This window comes from Idiotropiscis lumnitzeri, chromosome 13 (genome assembly GCF_059441095.1).
Source record: "Idiotropiscis lumnitzeri isolate Australia: NSW breed Sydney's pygmy pipehorse chromosome 13, RoL_Ilum_1.0, whole genome shotgun sequence".
In the NCBI taxonomy this organism is placed as follows: domain Eukaryota; kingdom Metazoa; phylum Chordata; class Actinopteri; order Syngnathiformes; family Syngnathidae; genus Idiotropiscis; species Idiotropiscis lumnitzeri.
Genome location: NC_142403.1, coordinates 10,909,004 through 10,932,142, shown reverse-complemented (window position 1 = coordinate 10,932,142; position 23,139 = coordinate 10,909,004). Strand labels below are relative to the sequence as shown.

The 23,139-nt window shown below is 39.3% G+C and overlaps 2 protein-coding genes across 2 annotated transcripts in view; both read left to right on the top strand.

The window, feature by feature from the left end:
* Positions 1–249: 249 nt before the first annotated feature.
* mylk4b (myosin light chain kinase family, member 4b) lies at positions 250–9,028 on the top strand. The gene is made up of 13 exons (XM_088313447.1): positions 250–932; positions 2,616–2,697; positions 2,975–3,293; positions 3,377–3,609; positions 3,812–3,917; positions 4,452–4,545; positions 4,702–4,811; positions 4,893–5,034; positions 5,533–5,603; positions 5,680–5,808; positions 5,900–6,131; positions 7,048–7,096; positions 7,217–9,028. The coding sequence occupies exons 1-12, from the start codon at positions 399–401 to the stop codon at positions 7,090–7,092; spliced, it is 2,097 nt and encodes a 698-aa protein (XP_088169573.1). The 5' UTR covers positions 250–398; the 3' UTR covers positions 7,093–7,096; positions 7,217–9,028.
* Positions 9,029–10,609: 1,581 nt separating this feature from the next.
* The window catches only part of gmds (GDP-mannose 4,6-dehydratase), an 82,796-nt gene continuing 70,266 nt past the window's right edge, over positions 10,610–23,139 (top strand). Inside the window, exons 1-4 of the mRNA XM_088314196.1 lie at positions 10,610–10,860; positions 16,711–16,755; positions 17,178–17,265; positions 17,834–17,943. Coding sequence (XP_088170322.1) covers positions 10,759–10,860; positions 16,711–16,755; positions 17,178–17,265; positions 17,834–17,943 — 345 coding nt within the window. The 5' untranslated portion in view covers positions 10,610–10,758. The remainder of the gene's footprint in view (positions 10,861–16,710; positions 16,756–17,177; positions 17,266–17,833; positions 17,944–23,139) is intronic.

The window sequence follows — 23,139 nt, the reverse complement described above, 5'->3', positions numbered from 1 at the left end:
TAGTAGAGTACAGTCGTGTGTCAGACCGAGATTCCCGAGATACTAACACCTAAGCGAGGGGCTTTGAGGCATCTCAAATGTCAGATAGCTCTCCTCTCCAGCAACACCCCATAAGCCCCCATCATTCCCCGACTGCTCACTCCAACCCTCGACTGTTATCACTGGCCACCTACTCCCTGACGTCCACAGGGGGCTGCGCTTTCATTTGGAGGCGAGCCATTTGCAGTTCTTAAAACTCAACGCTGAACTATTGTGCTGTAGGGCAGCTCATTCTTCATCCTCCACTTCCTCTTCTTGCTAAATATTGCTCATTTATTTTTTTGCCTGAATGACTGACAGGAATTTATTAACGAGTGGTTTTGGTTTCTTTCTGAGAAGAAGTACAACATAAATCAGTCATGAGCTCCAGCTTGGTCAACTCTTTAGCCAAAATGTATGATCCCAAGCCTCTTCATGGTCAGAAGTCTGGTGGAAGAAAGTCCTCGCTCAATGGATTAGACAAGACCCAAGCTACTTCGACTTCCTCTTGTCATGACGCTTCCCTGCGCTGCATTGAGAGCCGCATGGACTCGTTGACCTGTCAGATGGAGCGTTTGCTTAGCATGCAGCACACTGTCCTGACCCGACTGGACAGTCTGTCCCAGGATGTGAGAGGGATGGATGGACGTCGGGCGTTGATGAGCGAGGAGGGTCGTGGTGATGCTCATGCTGGAGTTGGCAATGACTCTGAAGTTGCGCTTGTATGTGGCCAGTTGTTGGGGGTGGTGGAGAGAGTCTTTGAGCAAATGGAGAGTCAAGGCCGCAGGTTGGAAGCGGTGGAAAAAGTGGTGGGGGGCACCCAGCGGGTGATCAGTTTCATTGGTAAGGTGGTGAAGCGCTCCCGGCTGATGAAGCTGCTCTTTAAAAAGCCTCCAATCATATCCAAACCGAAGGTGAGATTTGAGATTGAGCCTTGTTTTATCATAATGGTGTATTTAAAGTGCAGTGAAGGAGAATATATTGTGTCATTTCAACTAGTGCACCCTTGTTACTCATACGAGAAAGAGATTTCATAAAAAATAAAAATCTTTTTTTTTAAACCAGGTATCATTTCAACAAAACCGAATAACATGCATGATATATATAAATATATAATATAAAGTATATAAATCAAAAGAAAATGGTCAGTTTTTCGTAAATATTGGCACCGCACCTCCTCCAGTTGAATGACGCAAACATACACAACAACTCAATGTGCTTCACGCAAGCAAAAGCACATTATTCAAAATCATTTACAAACATAACAGCTCAAGGCATTCAAAGGCAAAGTAAAGAAAACAAGAAAATTACTCAAACATGTTAACAAACAAAAGATTTAAAGATGATTAAAAGCAAAAAATAAATAATGAAAAGTAGCTTTCTAAAACTACTAAAGACTGAACAGTGAAATCAGTTTTTCAATTCTTTGAAAGACCTTTCTCAAAGGTATGGGGGGAAAAAAAAGCATCTGTGCTTTACCAGCTTCTTCCATTTGCGTGCAGCAAAACGGCTCAATGCCGCTTCACCATGTTTGCTTTGAACTGTGGGGCCAAGTCTGCAGACCTGCCCAACTGAAAGAATATTAAATTAGCATTTTTTTCCATGTATTCATGACCAAAACCATTCAGATTCTCTCCTGACTTACTTGTTCCGTTTGTTTGGGGTGTAAGTACCTCACTGAAGGTTGAGCGTTACAATCCTGCTGTGGCCCCAATTATGGGAATTGGGATTGTATTTGTAAGAACCAAAATCCATTTCCTTAGCATTGGATTTTTTTAATGAGGCTCCCTCCCATCAAACAACAACAACAAAAAAAATGCGAGATATCTCAAATTGAGTGTGTTATTGTCCCTGCAGTTCCGTCCATTTGGCTTTGTAATCTTTTCAAAATTTTAAAACAATTCTTTTAAACACTCTAATTTTGAAGTAAAATGTTGATGTTCGGAATGTTTGCTGAGCCGCAAGTCTCCTTGTCCGTCTATATATATAGATATGTTGTTCCCTGATCTTTTGCTGTCAGATAGTTTGTACTGCAATGTTAAGTAGTTCCCCCTCTTGTCTGGCAGGGTGTAAATGATTCAACTCAGACTGATTATCTCAGCCTAAATACGTCTTTATCAGCAGTGGCTTGGACTGAAACTGCGCATGGCTGTTGTTCACGAATAGCCCAACATTGTTGCAGTCAATGTTAAAGGCCATATCTACTCCAGACAACTTCAGGAAGTGAAGGAGCAGCAGGCAAACGTTATCAGTGCTTGTTAACCCGATATGGTATATTTCCTGATGTACGCAGCATACCAGCGTCATAGAAAAGCAGAACTTTTGCAACCAATCAAGTTTTTAAAAAAAAGGGACACGATTCGCATATGCTGGTTGTTGATTTCTGATGGTATGATATGTGACCTCCTTAGTAGAGTAAACGTGCATGCAGATGAGCGTTTGGAGCAGCAAAACCTTTATCTATTGCCCATTTTGACTTTTGTCTAAAAGAGAATTTGTACAATGTTTGATTGCTTTACAATTTGGTCAGTCGGTTTCATGTCAAAGATTCAAGATGCGATCACTCGTGCTGAATTGTTGTTTGTGTCTTCCAAAAGGGAAAAGATGACAAAGATAAAGGCAATCTGAACCTGAAGAGCCTCAAATCCCAGAAGAAGAGGAGGTCCCTTGAAACTTCAGGTAGGCTTGTAAATCACTACACCAGCATTTTGAGACATCCTCGTCACGTCGTTGATTGCAACAGTGATGGGTTTTTTTTAAGTGCTTCAAAAAAATAAGTCTTATGATTATTATTAATATTATTGATGGTAGTAATAGTACGTGTCATATCATTCAATAATTCTATAATATTTGACACATTCCAAAAAAATGATAAAAACAAAACTTGCCTATAAAGCGGAAAATGATACCAAATTTTCTCTAAAATGTTATTTAATTTTCTTTGCCCCCATTCAAGACTCACTGACTGGGTCGGAGCTGCCGGAGCAGGTCGTAAAACTCAATCAAAAGAATATTGACCATTCGCATGAAAAAGAGAAGGCCGAGGACAGGGCAAATGGAAGACATCTTGAATCGCCCACGTTGATTCTGAATGACTCCGATAAGGAGAGCGAGGATGTATTTGACGAATCGGGCCCTGAGGAAGAGGTGGAATTAGAGATCCATTCATCAGATTTTGATCCAGAGAAGACTGGTGATGAGCAAGATGAAGGCAAGCACAGGAATAAATCAGAAACGGACATTTCTTCCAAGACTCCTATCATAAACCAAGAGAGGTATTCATCGATATGATTATTTCTGCCGTTATCACATCTTCCACGAATAATGAATATGAATTTATTCCGGCCTGTGTTTGCAGCTCCGACGAAGTCGGCGACGCGGGCGCCTGCAGCAAACGTCGCGTCACTGAAGAAGAACTGGTGGAGGATGATCTGAAAAAGAGTCGAGTGGAAGGCGGTCCAGAGCAAAATGCTGACGGAGTTGCGTTGGAGGCAGAAAAGACACAACACACCGACTCGGATGCCGTCCACACGGAGGCCGGAGAGGAAAATATGAACAACATGCAGTCTGATGTGAAGGAGTTCTTAATAGGTGAGGCGTGATATCGCTATGCTTTGTAGATGACGCGGACAACAGTTGGATCTTTCATCTCAATCCACTTGAGATGCGTAAAATCCAATATTCGAGATTAGGAAAGTAGCAACAGAATCGCAACATTGCATTGCGCCATCTAATTTACGTTCCTCATACTTTGTCTTCATGAATCCATCCAACATTGTTTTTCTCATCTAAGACTCCAGTCCTCCACCATCAGCACCATTTGATCATCGCATCGTGACTCCAAAGCCTCATCAAATAGCTGCCTACTACTCCATCAACAGAGACGAGGTCCTGGGAGGGTGAGCTATGCCATACGTCCGAATAATTGTTTCTCTGAGTTTATTTTCATGTTGGGATGAAACCCAAAACACTTCTGTTCATTCATTCTTTGAAATTGGCCCATAATGCTCACATGACTGTGCACTCGGTTTGCAGTTCCAAAACGGGCTCAGTGATGTAACGGACGAGTGCTAATTCCTCTCTTTCAAACTGGAGATTAGTTTAATGCAAAGGCACATTTCTCAAATTACTGATACAAATGACATTCGGAGTATATCACAACAGTGACTTTATTTTTAGATGATATGGCCTGCGTGTTTACTGCCCTGAGGAAAGAGTATTTCACATAAGAGTTTTGTTTAGAAACGTTTGATGAGTGAAATATTTGATTTGAAGATTCGGATGAAAAAGCTGTATGTGGATCTCTGCTGGGTTTTTTTTCTGGCACACCACATTTAGAAAAGTGTTGTGGTCATTGTAGTCATATCCAAGGAAGGACACCGACTTGTATGTGCTTTGTATCCAGTATATAACGGTATCCTTTCTTTCACCAGGGGGCGCTTTGGCCAGGTCCACAAGTGTATCGAGAACTCATCTGGCCTAATATTGGCTGCCAAGATCATCAAAGCCAGAAGCCAGAAGGAAAAGGTGCGCTATGCCGATTATACGCTACATATTAATCAAGTGACAAACAATTGATCTCGGTCTCTGAATGCTTTTTTTTCCTTTCCCCGCCGACTGTCCCACATGTGCTTGTTGACATACCCAAGTAGTGACCTTATAGGCCAATTTTCTGTCCGTCAGGATGTGGTGAGGAACGAGATCCAGGTGATGAACCAGCTCAATCACTGCAACCTCATCCAGCTTTACGCGGCCTTTGAGTCTCGTCATGACATCATCCTGGTCATGGAGTAGTAAGTCACTGCTTTGGAATATTCCTCACGTGTTGTCGCATGCATGCGTACACTGCTTGTTCTTCTCTGTGTGTGTCTTAGTGTTGAGGGGGGTGAGCTGTTTGACCGCATCATTGACGAGAACTGCAACCTGACCGAGTTTGACACGGTGCTGTTTATACGGCAAATCTGCGAGGGACTGCAGTATATGCACAGAATGTACATACTACATCTCGACCTCAAGGTAACTTGTTCGAATCTTTTACTATTTTATAGGGGGGCTATGAAGCTGTTTATGTTCTTTCGCAACAAGCTCATTTTCACATGGGGTTTTATTTGTCACTCCGCCGATATTTCGTTGTTGGTTTTTTTTTTTGTTTTTTTTTAATGAGACTGCAAATGGTAAACTTACCCAAGAGAATGCATTAAAAATTATTGCATGATGACTATCCATGATTAGAAGGCACAAGCAAAAAAATCTACTGATTCCTTCCATCTCCCAAAAATCGCAGATTTTTTTTTTTTACCACGTTAAACAAAAAGGTGAAATGGTTTGGTGGGTTACTGCCAAAATTTGCACCACTACCCAAATGATTGCCGTTAGTTAAATATGCGACAGATTTTTCGCCTCTTGGTAATTTTAAATACATTTCAGCTTTCTTTCTTTCTTTCATTTGTTTTGGTCCAGAATCATTTTGACTCCACAGAGTTCATGTTTCCTCTCCTTTTTCTTCCTTTTCAGCCTGAGAACATTCTTTGTGTCAGCAGAGCGACAAACAAGATAAAAATAATTGATTTTGGTCTAGCTCGGAGGTAAAATCTTTTTAGAATGATTTGTCATATTTATTTATTTTTCTATTTATTTTATTACAATGTGTGTCTCCAACAGGTATAAACCTCGAGAGAAGCTGAAAGTCAACTTTGGAACCCCTGAATTTTTGGCTCCTGAAGTCATCAACTATGAGTTTGTTTCTTTCCCTACAGACATGTGGAGCCTCGGCGTTATCACTTATATGCTGTAAGTTTTTCTCTGCCTCCTTTTCTGAACACAGCTCGGTCTTCCATGCCTAATTGTCGATTGTTTTCGTTTTTCTCCCTTTTTTATTCAGACTTAGTGGCTTATCTCCTTTCCTTGGGGATGATGACAACGAGACTCTAAACAACATTCTGGCCTGTCAGTGGAACTTTGAGGAAGAAGAGTTCACGGATGTTTCTGGAGAGGCCAAAGACTTTATCACACGATTGCTAGTCAAGAGCAAAAGCTGGCGGATGAGTGCTACAGAAGCTCTCAGACATGACTGGTTGGCAGACCAAAGTCTGCACTATAAGTTACATGTGAAGGTAAGCACGGGCGCAACTGCCTACTTTCTGAAGGGTATGCAGATACACAACATAAGAGGAAAAATATATTTTGGTGCCAATAGATCACAGTTTTTGGACGTTATAAGCAATGAAAGTACAAACATTTCCAATGGAGAGTTTGTAATCCGTCCCTTTACTAACTCTGCATCACCATGGGGAGAGCGGAGGGGGGCGTGGCCAAATTACTCGCTGAATGCAGGCGTTTTTCAAGTTGTCACTTATTTCCTAATTTCTCCAAACTGAATAAATAATAAGAAAAATGGGCCATCTTGGATCTTGTCCTCCTTTAAATATCTTTTGATTTCAAACTTTATTTTTATAAATACACAAGTTACTGATTACACACTGGATCTGATGATACTCATCAGGTACAGTGGTGGAAAAAGGTTTTAGGACATCTTTATAATTGTATTCAGTCTCAAATTTGAACATTTAACACGAAGTATTTTGGGGTATTTTTATTTCGGAAAAGCAGACACAAAGCATGGACAGAGCAGCTGAGTTTATATCACGGCAGTTGCAACGGTTCAGCGTCTACTTTATTTTCTGCCGTCTGCTACTGCGGTTAATAGTAATTCCACCACCGTCAGCGGTAGGGCACTTCTTCTATCGTCAACATGTGAATGCAGCATAAGCAGCAACATTTTTGCTGGCTTTGTTTTGTGGGGTGCCAGATTCCTAAAATATGCCAAAATATACAATCAAGTAATGATAATGAAATAAAATCTTGGCCAATTGATATTTGATTGGTCGCATTGTCCCCTCAGCAACTAATACTGGAGTTGCATGGGTGCAGGCAACCACTGCTACTGTAAAGACACACATACTGTATACTGTACAGTGCATGCCTTCAATTGTATGCTCCCGTATTCTAATTGAAAGCATCTGATTCCAGAGAAACAAGTGTCACTCCACACGACCGCCCTCTCCTGAGTGCTAGACAGGTGAGATCATATCCTGGCCTGCACGCCACCAAAACTGAAATAGTAAAGGTATTTCTATGTTGCCATTCCTTTTTTAAGGTACCTTCTCATTACTAACTGAGATGTTATTTTCATTTCCAGAACCTCTGTAAGGCCGCCAGCATGCCTTTCGACAATGTAGGACCCGGGGCCCAACACTGGACCAATGCTGCTGTAACTTTATGCCTACTGAATATCTACTCTCTGACAAGCATCCCCGCATTAGCTTGGAGCAGCTGCTCGTACCTCTGATTTGTAGTCGAGTTTATTGAGGCTAGAAGGAGGCACGGGACACTTTTATCATTGGCGATACAAATTGCTGACTGTCCTGTGGAATATAAAGCTAAATCAAAATCTTTGATGTGTGATGACAAGCCTCGGCATATCTGTGATCCTCCAGCGCACAACCCATCGCTTTTGGTGTTTAAAATGCTTTCCAATGATGTCTACATTGTGAGAAAAGCATGATAATGCCTTAGCAACATCTATAAGAACTTTCCAGAAATAAATAAGCCAAAACCACTTATTTGCCTTAATGTGACTTTATAATCTAAATTTTTTTTATAGACCGATCCAAATTGTAAATTTGATAAAATTCACTTTTTCATTTCATTTTCACGAAAATAATTCTGAAGCGGCCTTTCAGCATTCGCCTGGCAACAAAGATGTTTTGTTTAATCCATGAGAGATTGCGCTACGGTCTCTTGTTGGTTCATGAGTGTAATGACGTCATTCAAAATGGAATTGCATCTATTCCAACTGGGGACTGATATTTATTCATTTGACTGGTGTTTGAGTCACTATATAAAAATGAATCAATTTCACACAGTCAACGCTTTTCGGGCTCCAGTTCAAAACATGACCGCTCAACTTCCGATTTGCTTTTGTGCTGGAGGGTCATACGTGTATTACATTGTGTCAAATTTTAACGATAGCAACAAATTGAAAGAGGGCGGATGATGATTGATTGTTTTATATTCCACCACGTTAAATGGAAAAATGTTTTACTGGTTTCTTGCATGCATGGCACTTTTTGTTTTTTCAAACCTTTAGCAAACAACTTATTATATTTTGGAGAATACACCTTATTTTCTTTTATGTACAAGTCTTATGAAAAATTGTATTTTGTGAACGACATAAAACACATATATTTCTGTAATTTTGTATATTACACGTGTATTGCACAGAAATTGAAATATGTCAATAATTAGCATGCTACTGCTACCTGTCATGCTCAGCACACACGTATGGTACTTTTCTTGCTTATTTGCTTTCATGCCGCTGGCTGCCCTTTGCTTTGACAGTCTGGAGTAGGTAGACCCCGCCCCCCCCCACCTTCCATGAAGGCCTAACAACTACTACACAATACTACCTATTGAATGTTTCATGTTAATGACTGCTGTTGATTTTGGTGTTGATTTCTTTACTGGTGTAACACCAGACTGTACTTGAAGTGCATGATTTCTCTCATTTCTGCACATTTAATGAGAGTTGGTAGAATGGTGAGACAACGTAATGTCCGAGTCAAGGTTGTACCCTGGATTCAGTTGTGCAGAATCGTCACAGTCTTGTTAAGACAAATGGTAGAGAAAGTCAGTGGACGACCCTCATTCTTGTTCTTGATTATTATTATTTTTGACTCATGCTTAGGACGTTTCTTATTGTGGTGCAAATCCCAACTCCTTGGTCATATGCTGTCTCGTCTGTTTTCATCAGTTTTGCTTGGCTTGTTCAGATTCTTGACCATTGCATCTTTATGTGAGGGACTGTTTGTCACAATTGTTTGCAGTTCCATTTTGAACTGAAAAGCTTTGTAATTTTGAATAATAATTGGTTATTTCATGTTATAACAATTGTTTTGTGTAATGATATGAATTAATATAGAATATGTGTAAATAAAGCACAAATAAAGTACATGGTGTGTAGTATTGCGTATCGATACACAAATATAGATACTAACAAAACCTGGGGTGAAAATAATTTACAATAACATCACATTCTTTGGGATAAAGAACTAGAAAAAAAAGGTTCAAAGGCAAAGAGTGGTGAAAAGTACCCAAAGGTGTACAAAAAACTGTACTGCAATAATTAACAGCAAACATTTGGAAAAAGAAACATTCTTGGAAAATTGAAGTATTGTTTGTTTTTTCAAGTGGCGATAAACCTGCATTATAATGACAGGTGCGTCTAAGTTGGAGGTGGAAAAATTTGTCCTTAAGTGAGTCCAGGCTGTTGCCCTAACATGGCCGCCGCTGGGTGCACTATCACTGCACACAGTTCAGATAACGTCCCACGAAAGTGCAATCGAGCCAACATGATGAAGGGACACAAGTCACCCACAAACTCATTCGGGGAAAACGCCAGTCAGTGGAAAGTGCATTTTCAATCTAAGAACTGCGACAAAACCCCATTTAGGAGCAACAATACTATACAATACAACTTTATTTATATAACGCATTTCACAACAGCAGGAGCTGTAACAACAAATATTTTGCTCATTTCCAACCCAAATGATCTTGCAAACCCGATAAAATGATATTGAAGACAAAGTATAAAAAATGAAAAAAGAAAAGATGAATCAAACACGCCATATTTATCTGTATGGCTTTACCTCCCACTGAGCAGCCCAAAATGAGTGCAGAAAAAAAAGGTCAGTTTATAGTACACGTGCATCAATGTAACATTAGTAAAATAATATTTGAGTGTTATCTCGGGTGGCATTGCAGATAAATCCCGAGAGATGTCACCAGCCCATAGATCAAGAGAAGATATGAAAAGGCACACAGTCTCTCCACTGGACTCCTTTGCAGTGAAACCAAATCTGGCACCTGCTTGGCTGTAAATCACATGATGCTCAAGCCATATATATAAAAGTAAGTTTATACTTTAAAAATACAAGTACAGTATGAAACTGCCGTGTCAATAAAACCTGCTCATAGACTGAGAAAAAAAAATCACCCCTCCACCCACGCTAGAGTGTTATAATAACAATAAAAATACTTGAAAAGAGGGCAACTATTTTTCACAACACTGCACATGCAGGTATTGTATATTTATTTAAATTAAAATAATTTTTACATTTGACAACTACAAACTTGTGAGCCATAATGATGTGTCGCTGGACAAACTTTGTGTTTGTGTACATCCAATTATGCTTTCTAAGACACACATGTTCACAAATAAATGGTAAACAAAATATAAAGGTTTTGTAATAATTTCCCAGTTCATGGATGTGATGGAGTTTTCCCATGCAATTAAAAGGTATATCTTCCACAATATGTTTCCTTTAAAACAAAGCAAAGCACGTATTGAGTATATAGTATTACGAACGTTACATGTTTGAAATGTCGAAGAAAATGGACCAAAACTTCGATTTAATGAAAAACAAAAAACAAACACTCGTGTGTAGGTTTACCTCCCTCCTGCAGATGTCGCTGTTCCTAGAAGCCTTAGCGTTGAAAAACACTCGCCCTTCTTTATGGTCACATTCTTTTTTGCTCTCTTGCCATTGGCTCGTTCGCAGCATGTTCCTGCTACGTATTGTTTGGATTCTCCACGTCAATTTCCTACAGATGTCGTATGCTGCGTAGAGTTTTGATTTAAACCAGTGCAGTCCAAACTTGACGGTTGGTTTGGTGGTACAAATGATGTCTGAGTGTTCCGAACCTGCAGCCATCTGCGTCGGTGGGATGGGAGACATCAAGGCGGAGAGGAAAGTGGCTCTCATAACCGGCATCACCGGGCAGGTAGCTACCACAAACCCTATAGTCAAATGAAAATCTTAAATATTGGTTTTACTGAGATCAACTTTTACATTAAGCCCTGTCCTCCAAATGTGTGCTCGCAATTCCATGATTTTCATACATTTTACAGACAATCATCAAAGTTCTCCCCATAAAGCATTTTTTTCAAGCGAGGTGGTTAGGTTGTTAATAAAGTTTACCATGTGATTGAAAATTTATATTTTAGGGCAAATTTGAGCCAAACTACGCGCACCTGAGGAGTTGCACCAAAGGAAAGTCTGAACTAAACAATCAGGCATTAAGTTCCTTCTACGGAGAGAACAGGATCACGTTAAGAATCCGTTCATAGGGGACTGAATAATGCACTAGGTGGCACCAAATACTAATTAATATTTTTTACTGTAGACCAAGAAACAATTTTATTCTATAAAAACTGTTATTGACAGAAGAGAAGTGTGTGAATGTGTGTGAGTGTGTACAGTTGAATGAACCTGAGTGATGTGCGACGTTTTCTAATTCATTTATCCCTTTAAGATGGCACACATCCCTTCAAATGAGACTGACAAAAGAGAGTTGTGTTTTGAGAGTGTTTACCCTCCTGAATCAGCAGGTAGCGCCAGAGACTTTACAAGTTTGTAATGATTACTCACTGGTACAATTTTTCATTATATATTGCACTGGAGAGGGGAGCCCTCTAATCTCGTTGCACACTTGAGTACAATGACAATAAAGGGATTTCTAATTCTAATTCTAATTCTAATATGTATGTATATAGGTATGTATATGTATGTATGTATATATATATAAATATATATATATATATATGTATATATATATGTATATATATATGTATATATATGTGTGTATATATATATATATATATATGTATATATATATGTATATATATGTGTGTATATATATATATATATATATATATATATATATATATATATATATATATATGTATGTATGTATATATATATATATATGTATGTATGTATATATATATATATGTATGTATGTATATATATATATATATGTATGTATATATATATATATATATATATATATATATATATATGTATATGTGTGTGTGTGTGTATATATATGGACAGCTTCTTTAATGCAAGTGACTGAGGCTTTTTAATGGTACTTTCATGCAGCCCCTTGGAGATAACTACTGGAGGTCTCTGAAAATACTTTCCACATCTGACAAACAGCGAATTGAATGAAACAATGAACTATCTTGTATTCATCCAGACGTGATAATATTATTGTACAGCGACTATATGCAGGAGACAGGCATGCGTCTGGATAGACCATCTGAAGAAGTTACTTGCTGGGCTTGAGGTCACATTGGTCATAAATTGCTTGACTAACTATTGCTCATAAATTTGAAGGTGGCATGCTGCTTTGTCGGAATACCTTTGACTCAGCTGTCAGCGTGAAATAATGGGGTGACTGGGTGTGAGTTACGAGAGACCACCTGAGTGCCAAGTCAGCACTGCAGAACTTGGAGGGGGGCTTGTGGCCGATTGTAATATTTTATGATCGGGGTTATGAAGAGGACAGGTTCATCCTTGCAGTTATGCTTTACTACCTTTGCCTTTAGGTTCACACTTCGTTCTTCGGTTCTATTGGTACGGTCGACCGCCATGCGATCCTCCAAGGCCTTGTTGTTCTACGTTTGTTGGCATTCAATGAAGTCCCTTGATGCATTCGCTGTTTGCAACAGAGAATGTAGGCTAACAAGTGCCAGAAATAATAGTCATAAAACTAAGAATCCATGTGCACAACTCCTCTGTCCCTCATAACAGCTGTTGATGGCTCCTTCAAGGCTGATTCCTCAACCAAATGTCTGACATTAGTTTGGCAATGTTAAATCTGTACGAAAATGTAACTGCGTCTGTAGCTAGCGATAGAAAGATGAATAATGTTTGCGAACAATTAAAGCAGTTATTGTGTCAACATGAACGTCTTCAGAGTGTCCTACAATACAATAGTCTTTGAAAAACGATGGCGAAATGAACACAATCAAGCCCCATTTAAACCCAATTTAAATTAAATTGACTCTTAATCGTTAATCTGGCCAACTTTAAAGTCAGGTTAGGATTGCAAAAACCTTGTGGTTTAGGTAGAAAATGACAGACCGGGAGTCTGCCACCCACCCATCACTACTTCTGAAGAATACGAAAAGACTTTACCACATAACACACTTATCAGACATGGACGTGGATGTCATGTCTGGCCAGTCTTAAACTCGTCTTGGGGAGCAGAGTTGCTTAATTTTTGTTAGTCCATTGGTATAGAAGCAGGGTACTGATTGGCCAGAATTCTGAACAAACAGATGGTGATTCTATAAGATGAGCACCTTATTGGTGGCATGGGAGCTCAAATGTTGAAAATACATTTTCATATCAACATTGGTATCCACCTTTTATACAGACTTGACTTTGGCTCGGGTGCCACTCGTTTACGAAGTTTTATGGAAACGTTTTTGCCTTTTCACGCCGTCAATCAAAACAAGGGTGTTTCGAACGTATGATTTTAGTGAGATGAGTCAAGCAGAATGAAGAGCTTCCTTTGTACCATGCACACTTGATTTTATTCATTTGCACCGTGGTTTGTGTGTATTGAGTTTAGATAATGATGACCCTTTCTCTTTTTATGGCTGACAGTGTGCACATTTTTATTTTTAAAAGATTTTTACTGAGATAAACACATGTATTATTATTTTTATTGTTTTTTTTACCGAGGTACGTTGTCAAACTTTGTACTGTATGTCATCTTCACATCTTGATTGGGTATGTATGTCCACTGCACAATTTCCTTGCTAAAATTATCATTACAGATCAGTCACAAAATTCCCTGAGTGATGTTGCCTCTCGTTATGAGTTTATTCATTTACCAGCAGGGGGTACCAAACTTCCAGTGTTGTATACTGATGTATCCAAACGCTCATGTCACCTTTGCTTTTTCTTTTTTGTTTTTGTTTTAAAACTAGAGATTCATGTATGTTATGTTGTTGTTGGGTGACGTTTTGACACGTGGTCTGTCTATCTATAATGTCTGTCTGTCTCATCTATTAGGCATGAGCAATTTTGAAAAATAATTTGATTAGTATTTAATAAAGTATGCAATTATTTTCTTCAAAGTCCTCTTTCCATGTACGGTAAGCATTCACAATGGCACGTTTACAACAATTATTCAAACAACAATGAAAACAAATCTGTGGCTTTATCACTTCAACTTTCATGTTTACTGAAACAATAGATTGATAGTAGATACATGGATTGCACTTTTTAAACACTGACTTTATCTGGATGGAATTTAAAGAGCTAATCTGAGATTGTCACATAACCGTTTGACATTAGAAGGAAGTGCTTGGATCACCGAGTCCAGTTTTCACAGAAGTCTGGCTGACACCGCGTCAAAGTGGAAAAAAAATCTTTAAACAGCAAAATAGCAGACCAATTAGGAAGTGTCTGGACTCTGGTGAGAAAATCCTAATCTCTATACAGAACGGGAATCCGGAATTTAATCAAGTTCTGATACGGTATATATCAGGAAGGAGGAGTGGCCTATAATCTTAAGAGCATATAAATATGTACTCTAAGTATTTATAATAGCAGTAATGCTATTTGTTTGTTTTCACAATAGATTCCTGAATTTTTATTTTTGAGGTCTGTACATTAAATGTTCTCCAAATTATATAACAGTTGATCTTAGCTTTTTATTTATGGTATTTCTTTCTTCGTTTTTTGTTTTTAATTTTTTTTTAAATTAATTTATCGTTAGACCACACAACCTATTCAGAAATACTAAGTTTAAACTTACGTTTATTTTGGGTGGAAATTGCCCAGCAAAAATGTTTCTAGACAAGAAAATACTGTTTTGTGCAATACACACATGTGAACTTAAAAAATAAAAACAGTCGATTTTTCAAAAAGAAAAGCAATTGTTAATTTTTTTATAGTGTTGAATATTTCAGTGTTTCATAAAACCCTTGCTTAAGGTCCCTGGAATTAACCTGCAAAAAATGCTCTTCAAAATTATGTTGTTGCACCTCCAGTGACGTCATTGATTCGTTAAACGGCACTGCAAAGAAAAATAATTATTTTGAATCTCGTAACAGTAAAATAAAGAATTAAAACGGTGTCAAGGATTACAATGACTACGGGTAGATTTGGTTGTTTGTTTCACCGTGGCAGGTGAGCCTGGAATCGCTCATGCGTATTTGTGTGTCCAACCCAATAGTCAACTCTCCATAACAGGAAACTGTGAGGTGAGGCCAGGGTTTATGGGCTAATGCGGCTTAAAGGAGCTTCTTGTTTTTAAACAGGGCTGCAGCTCTTCAGGCGTTTTTTTTCCATATTGGTCTGGCATGGAACGCTTTGACCCTGGCACAGCGGGAGGAAAACATGACACCAGCTGGAGCTCTGAATGCTACGACGATCTAAGGGGGCTACCTGGACCCTTTTGCTTATCTGCTATTTACAGCAAAATTTTTTAACAATCACTTCCAGCCTTGTACAGAGTGTTCACGTTGCAAATGTTTGTTTGGCACAGGTGTCAAACTCTGGTCTTCAGGGATCAGGATCGTTATGATTCTCCTGCAAAGCTTGCTTATGCGCTGATCATATGAATCACATGTGTTGGTGGAGAGAAAAATATAAATCATGCAGGAAAGAAGCCCTCAACAACCAGAGATTGACACCTGTGTTGTAGCGTATGAAGAGCAAGAGTAGCAGGAAGAAATAGAAAATGCTCAGCATCTGTGGTTTGAGAATACATTTTGTAATCCGTTGCAAATAAAAAAAAGTACTCTACAGTTTTAAAGCAGTTCACCATAAACTAAACCAAGAGATGAAGTTTCTCGTTCAATTCCTTGGAGGACTTGGCCATAATGTAGTGAAGACGCAGCAGCTATTGGTGTCATGACTGTTGGTGAGCGTAAGAAGCCGCCCAGGGAGTCATTCTACCTTTCTCTCCATCTACTGGCCTTCTGCCTAGTGTGACTTGCCAGACCGGGACTTCCTGTCCAGGTCTGGCACGTGCAAGAGTGTGTTTGTATACGTGCACATATGTGAGTGGGATTGAGGGATAAATGCCATGACTGGCTCCGAATGTTCCCCAGTGTCGCAGAATGTGCGGTTGGAAAGTCTGAGGATGGAAAAAAGACGATGAGTTAAATGGATGACGGGAACGAGACAGGGTTCACTCTTTCACACATGAATACGCACATTGAATACCATTGATCCTGTGCGGGTCTGGAAGGTCTCTGGAGTGTAGTTGACGTTTTCAGGATGGTGGCATTCCAACTTTGTTCAAGGGAGGATTGCATGTTTTTCAGCGCTCATATCCACAGGCCTAATGTAAGAATGAAGCCTTTTTGCATGATGGCCCTCATAGGCCAATGTTGTGGTGGCTCTGCCAGGGCCGGTATGGCCCTTCAAATTCATGAAATACTTTATTCACTTAGATTTTATACTACATAGACCTTGTAACAATCAAAATAATGTAAAAGTAACTACTGTATACTGATGTAATATTTTAGGCTTAAATCAGGATTGGGCTGCTTGAATCTGTAATGAGTAAGGATTTAGTGTACAATTGTTCTCGCTGGGGTTCTCGCAGTGTTTTATAAATGTGCTTTATAAATAAATGGAATTGGCAATTCATGTGTTACAATAGCAAACAGCACTATTTAAATAACTGCAAACAAAATGAAAAATAAATACCATGAATTGAATAAAATGAATCAATGATATACGACAAAGTATCAACAACGGGCATTAAGTGTGTGAATGAGTCTATTGATTGCAATTTGTCATCTTATCTTGTCATTTATAGGATGGGTCATATCTGGCAGAGTTTCTGCTGTCCAAAGGATATGAGGTAAGAAAGAAAGCCAGGCTCTGAGTGAGGGTGGCTATCTTATTCCGGTTTTCCTTTTTTGTGTGGCGATCGTCGAGTGATGGGTCAATATTTGATGTGATCTGGTAAACTAGTAAACAAGTCTATGTGGCTGCTATGACGCTACATATATTAATTTGTGAGGTTTCTATTATGCTTCACAGACATCAAAGTCGGTTTTTTTTCTTTTCTGCAGACATTGATTTGAGCGTACACATTGTACGACTCCACGAAAACATTTTATGCAGTCGATAATGCTTTAAATGACTTATTTAACTCCACTTGTATCCAAATACAAAACATTATTTTTTTTCATGACCATTTTAATAGATTTCCATCAATTTCTCTTTTGAGCTGCTCCCTCCCATGAACTTCTGTCTTCATCATATCTTCTATTTCCTCAGGTTCATGGTATTTTAAGACGCTCCAGTTCCTTCAACACTGGACGCATTGAACATCTTTACCAGAATCCACAGACACATACTGAAGGCAGTAAGTGACACCGCAAATAAAGCAACCACAAGGCAGTTATAAAATGTCTATACACCTGTGTTGATTGCAGGTGTATTTGTGACTTATTTAACCCAAGGCGGCATTTAACCTTTAGAAAAGAAGATTAATCATTTCAACTGAGTTAGGTTGAAATAGATTTTAATTGTTCGCATATTAATGGATGTAGTAATCTGGCGATTAAGCGTCACTTTGCGTTGCTGCTCTTGTTCCTTATCGCCATGTCATTGTTTCACTGCTGCTTGTATGCCTCCGCTAAGGATGGTGGCGATCGGTCCAGCAAAGTCTAGCGACTTGATCCATATCTGAATGGGGGAAAAAAAATAAAAATAAAAAAACACAATGGTTTAGAAGTCACCAAGTCAAAGTCCAGAATGCATGTAATTAAGATGCTGTGGTATTACCATAAATTGGCAGTTCATGCTTTAAAACCCTCTCATCTCACCGTGTTAAAACAATTCAAGTAAAGTTTCCTTGGATAGTGAAAGATTTACACACACATTCATGTATTATATATGCTTTAATGTCCATATTTTACTTTTTTTGTCAGATATGAAGCTACACTATGGTGACCTGACTGACAGCACATGTCTGGTAAAGATCATTAACGAAGTCAAACCTACGGAAATCTACAACCTGGGTGCTCAGAGTCATGTCAAGGTAGCATCATCTCATCTCTTGTTTCTGGTAGCTCATATGAACACTTGTGTTGGTAATTGTTGTCATCTTTATGGCCTGGTGAAATGCAATGTGGCCATTTGCGACCACGCATTTATGGTAAATTTGGGTACAGCAAGAAATACAATATCAAGAAGCAATTTCTGGGAAGGACTTAGATGTTGCTGTTTATCAATTGGTTAATAAACCAGCGGTTGGGCACAGGCAGACGGAGCTAAATGGGAAAATTCATCACTCTTCCCAATGACTGGCAGCATGATGACTTCCACCGCATCGTTTTGTGCTCAGGCTGTCCTCCAACCCTCTCTCGCTCCGTCAAAGATCATCTTGGAAATAAAACACACACGCATGCACGACTGAATTTCCCTGTTCAACTCGTAAATATTTGTTTTCATACGAACAACAAGGCACTGGTAACACTTAACCCTTTGAACAACCGAGTGTGCTGTTTAACTGACAATATAAGTAGCATACGGGATTTCTCTTTGTCGCACTGGAGTGTGTCACCACAGAGGAAAAGATCAGTCACCCAGACATCTGTGTCTTGCTAGCAGCATCACTCTCCTCTGCATTTCAGGGAATCCCCTTTGACGCTTGTTTGTCATTGAGGCTCATTCAGCGGGCTTCACTTACTGCTTGTTGTAGAGTGATAGTTAGTGCTTGGCGTAAAGGTCTCCTCTCTGGATTGACTTCAGTCGGCTCTTTGATTTTCACGACAATGCGCTGGAAATACTCAGATAAAATACTTCATAAAAGCCACAGTTATCTTATACAGTACTGTGAAAAAGCATTCGTCCTCTTGCAGCTGTCAGTTTTGTTTTGCATATTCATCACATCAAAACAATTTTAATATCTAAATTTAAGCCTTTGAAAAATTTACTTTCTGGTCCTGAGTGAGTAGCAATTAAATGCACCCTGAAATGAACTGTTTGTGCCACCCGTGGGAGCAAGGACTAAAATCAAACATTTGCTGGAACTGCTGAAGAGTCTTTTGTGTTTCTGTGAAGGACCCTTAGCCCTCTCTCCTCCTCAGAATTGTTTTAACTCAGTCAAAATGCAAGGTTGTAGAGCGCCAAATGTCCATTTAAGGTCATACCACAGTGTCTCAATTAGATTTAAGTCACGACTTTGACTTGGCCGCTCAAAAACCTTCATGCCAGGCTTAAGTGGGCTTTCTCCGGTTACTCTGGCTTCCTCCCGCATTCCTAAAAGATGCATGTTAGCTTAATTGAAGACTCTCAATTACCCACAGCAGCGAATGTGAGTGTGAATGGTTGTTTGTCAAAATGTGCCTTGTGATTGACTGACGACCAGTTCCGGGTGTGCGCCACTTTTTTGCTCAAAGTCTGCTGTGATAACCTCCAGCTAACCTGTGACCTGCCGTAAATATTTTCCTCTTTTGTATGTAATGCAAATTAGTCGCAAACCGACATGCCTTAGTCCATCTTAGTCCTGTATGGTCTGTTTGTGTCCTCTGGATAAAATTATGCTGAAATAAACGGTATGGTAGTTATTTTATTATGTTAACAGGGATGACAAGGACAGGAAATAGTGGACAGATGATTTATAGAAAATGTAAGTCATTAAAGGGCTTGTGAAGCTGCAGCACAAATAGTCCACAAATTACAGCAAAGAAATGTGACACGTTTTGTGCCTCTGTATGTGTTACACATACATTGATTCTTAACCAAACAAAACAGGTAGGAAAAAAAGTCCTGTTTATAATGGTATTAACACATGGTAGTTTTTTTTTAAACAATACATTCTCCTTTGTGACTTATATCATCGTGGGGCACGACATTGTGAGAATGGCAAGACGTGGTTTCCAAGGTGACATACGTTGTGACCCAATTAATGGTATAGAAACTGGATTGGTGGTGATTAAAAAGACATGCAAGCATGGTGTGTGGACCGGTTTGCCGCTCTGACCGAGCCCGTTGTTAAAAGGTTAGGGCAGAATACAAGACAGGCTGACTTGCCTACAGACGTTGAAAGTGAACTTTAGCTTAAGAATAGACTCTTTTGTGCCAAGTGAAACATATCTGCACTTTCCCTATTGGGAGTCAAAGAATGTATTGTGGTTGCCCTTTGTGGCCCAGAATTGTTGCTCCATTCAGGAGTTGCTTGTCTTTCTGTTGACAAGTAAACGTGTCAGCGCTGGACAGAGATGCACATGTTCTAATGCGGGAGTGTGGGTTGGTGTGGAGGCTTTAGTAAACAAATGTAGAGAATCCGTTGTGTCACTGGGCAAAATCAGCATTTCTAAAATCAAGCCACAGTTTAAAACAAGTGACTGAACTGAAATTAACTGCTTACATGAAGTTTCACATGTAGATGGCAGCATTAAGCCATTGTAGATGACTCCCATGGGATCTGAGCTCAGCAAATCCAGTCTGGAAATGTTTTTTTATTTCTTTTTAAAAGACAGCAAACACAATTACAATACTACTATCTGTGTTACTGAAACAAAACACCGCTAACTCTAGAACACGTTATTTGTAATCATCTCAAAAGCTGTACTTTATAAATTTTTCTGTGAATTCCAATTCTGCTGTGGCGCATGCAGTATTTATGAACATGATGGAGGAATGTGCTAATACGCCTTCTCAGGACAAAACCCTCTGGAGGTTGGTACATTCTGTTACAGTTCCACTTTAACGATTGAGGTGGTAGGGAGTTATGATTTGAAGTGATGCTCTCTTGTGCTTGTTCATGAAAGGATGGAACCGGCCATTAAAATCTTCCAAAGAGGAAAATAAATCAATTACACAGTTTTCATTCACTATTATTAGCACTTCCAGCCTCCTTTCGGCTGGAACACTTCACCACAAGGCATTCAAAAAAGATGCTCGTCCACCTCATCTGGGCTTCTTAACCTATCGATAAGGGTGAGGCTGGACACCCATATATCGGCTCCTTGTATCCGTGATCTTGTTCTATGGTCTTGCCACAAGGCTGGTGAGGGATAGGAAGGAGGTAGGTGTGCTGGAGCTTATCCCAGCAGATTTTGGGCGAAAGACAGACTACTTCCTGAACTGGTTGCCAGCAGCCAGTCGCAGGGCACGCACAGATGCTAGCTGTGTCAGTTGATGTCATAAGTTTCATTTGGACATTGTGATTTCATAACAGCAACGATTGGCAACTGGTTCAGAGTGTACCCCCGCCTACTGCCCGTAGACAGCTGGGATAGGCTTCAGCATGCCCGCGACCCTCGTGAGCATAAGTGGCTTGAATAATGCATGATGAATATGATAATGATAATGATAATAATCATAGCAACTGGAGTTATTATTATACTCATAATAGTAGTGATGATAATAGAAGTATTAACAAAAGTAATAAAATGCTAATCATATTTGGGTTACTCAAAACAAATGTAATTGGAGGCGGATTTAATCATTCCAACCTTTTTAAAGCATTTTGGATATATATATATATATATATATATATATATATATAATTATTATTTTATTTTATTTTATTTTTTTAAATCTTGGGACTTACCTGGAATGTATTGAACAAATGCACATGTCTCAGGCTTGCTGTTGCACAAGCAGGAGCTGCACTCCCTCACAAAACCATCAAATTCGATATGCCCGTGATGAGCTGAGTGTCTGTCAGGGCTTCTTTTGGAACAGCACCAGGAGTGTCATTGTGGTATGCTGTTTGCTTACAAGTGTAACTGTTGTTTGAGATTGCCACAGACACAATGGGAGCTCTCATGTCTTTGTGCAAATCTGTCGATAACTGCTGTCAGGATCAAATATGAGATGCCTGATGTGCAGGTGTCAGCAGGATTGCAAAAATTGTGGTTAAAGTGTATGCCCAAGATACATTGGAGCCTAACATCTTACCTTGTTAAGTCATGTTGGCTGTTCTGTAAACAGTATTTGCAATTTGCTCTTATTGTTGCCTTAAATATTAAAGTGGCTGTATTATTGCCCTTCTCGTATGGAAGACTCAAGATGATGCTTAAAGTTGTTTCCCATGATGCTTTTACAAAACTCCTTTTTAAAAAGCAGTGAAAATATACAGGACCTTTGTCTGGGACCAACTTTTCGTCTATCTCATACAGGCAGGAAGTGAGTTGCTGGATCTGGCTCTTGGTATATGTAAATGAAGTGCAAGGTATCTTTGGAGTGGAAGAGATTTTATATGCAAGACTTTGAATGTGTCTCTGTGAACCTGTGTTGATATCCGCTCCCACGCGGTAAACGTGAAAGTCGACCTGGGCTGGGCAAGTTGTGGTCAGAGTTACAAAGATGGGCTGCTCATGTATTAATCTTCAGGAACATCAATAAGACGGATTCAACCTATCACTTCCTCATTGACTTATTCTTATTTTTCTATCTGTTCAATTTAGTCTCTACAGTCTTCTGATTCCAAAATGCTCTGCTCTGTATATGTGTGTGTGTCGAGTTGCGTGTGTGTAAAGTATGTTCTCTGGAGCAAACAGCTGGGCAGCCAGAGGTTGCACTTGTGGTTAAACCAGGTTGCTTTTGGATCGTGGGATAGTGTGGGTCAGCTGAAATTCTTCCTTCATGTTTCTCCCTTGGGCTGATCATTATCTGTCAATCAATTGCTGATTTTGTCGTCTGTCCACTCGGCACACGTAAATGTGGTTTCATTTGAAAGCAGTGTTTGAAAGCACTGTAAAAGTTTTGCTCGTTTGTAGTATATTCATTACATATGAGTAGGATTCTTGTCTCTTTGCACAGTTGAGGTATAAGATATTAAGGAAGGAAAAGCTTCTCTTCTGTCTTTCATGGCACAGAGAAAGTCTTTCCCTTGATAGCTGAAACTTTCTGGTGGGGTATTTCCTTTCCCAAAAACCTTTGGCTCTCTAAAAGACAAGCCATGCTGCAGTGGTCCGAGCCGACATTCCAACCCATGTTCTGATGTTACCACCCAAAGAGTAAGCTGAATGTGAACCCAAGGAATTGTCTTCACTTCACCTTTCTACGTTTGTGCATTTGTGAGGTCTGTGGTTATTCTCATTCATCCACGTTTACTCTTATCCCAATCATTGAATCAATACCAAGATGATGACTTGGTTTGCTTTAGAATATGTTTTGTCTTTCATCCAAGCAGGCTTTGTCAATTCATGTTCAAAGGTCTAGATATCAGAGCTCTAGCCTATGCGATGGTGTATAAATCAAGTACTTATCATTGTAGGTA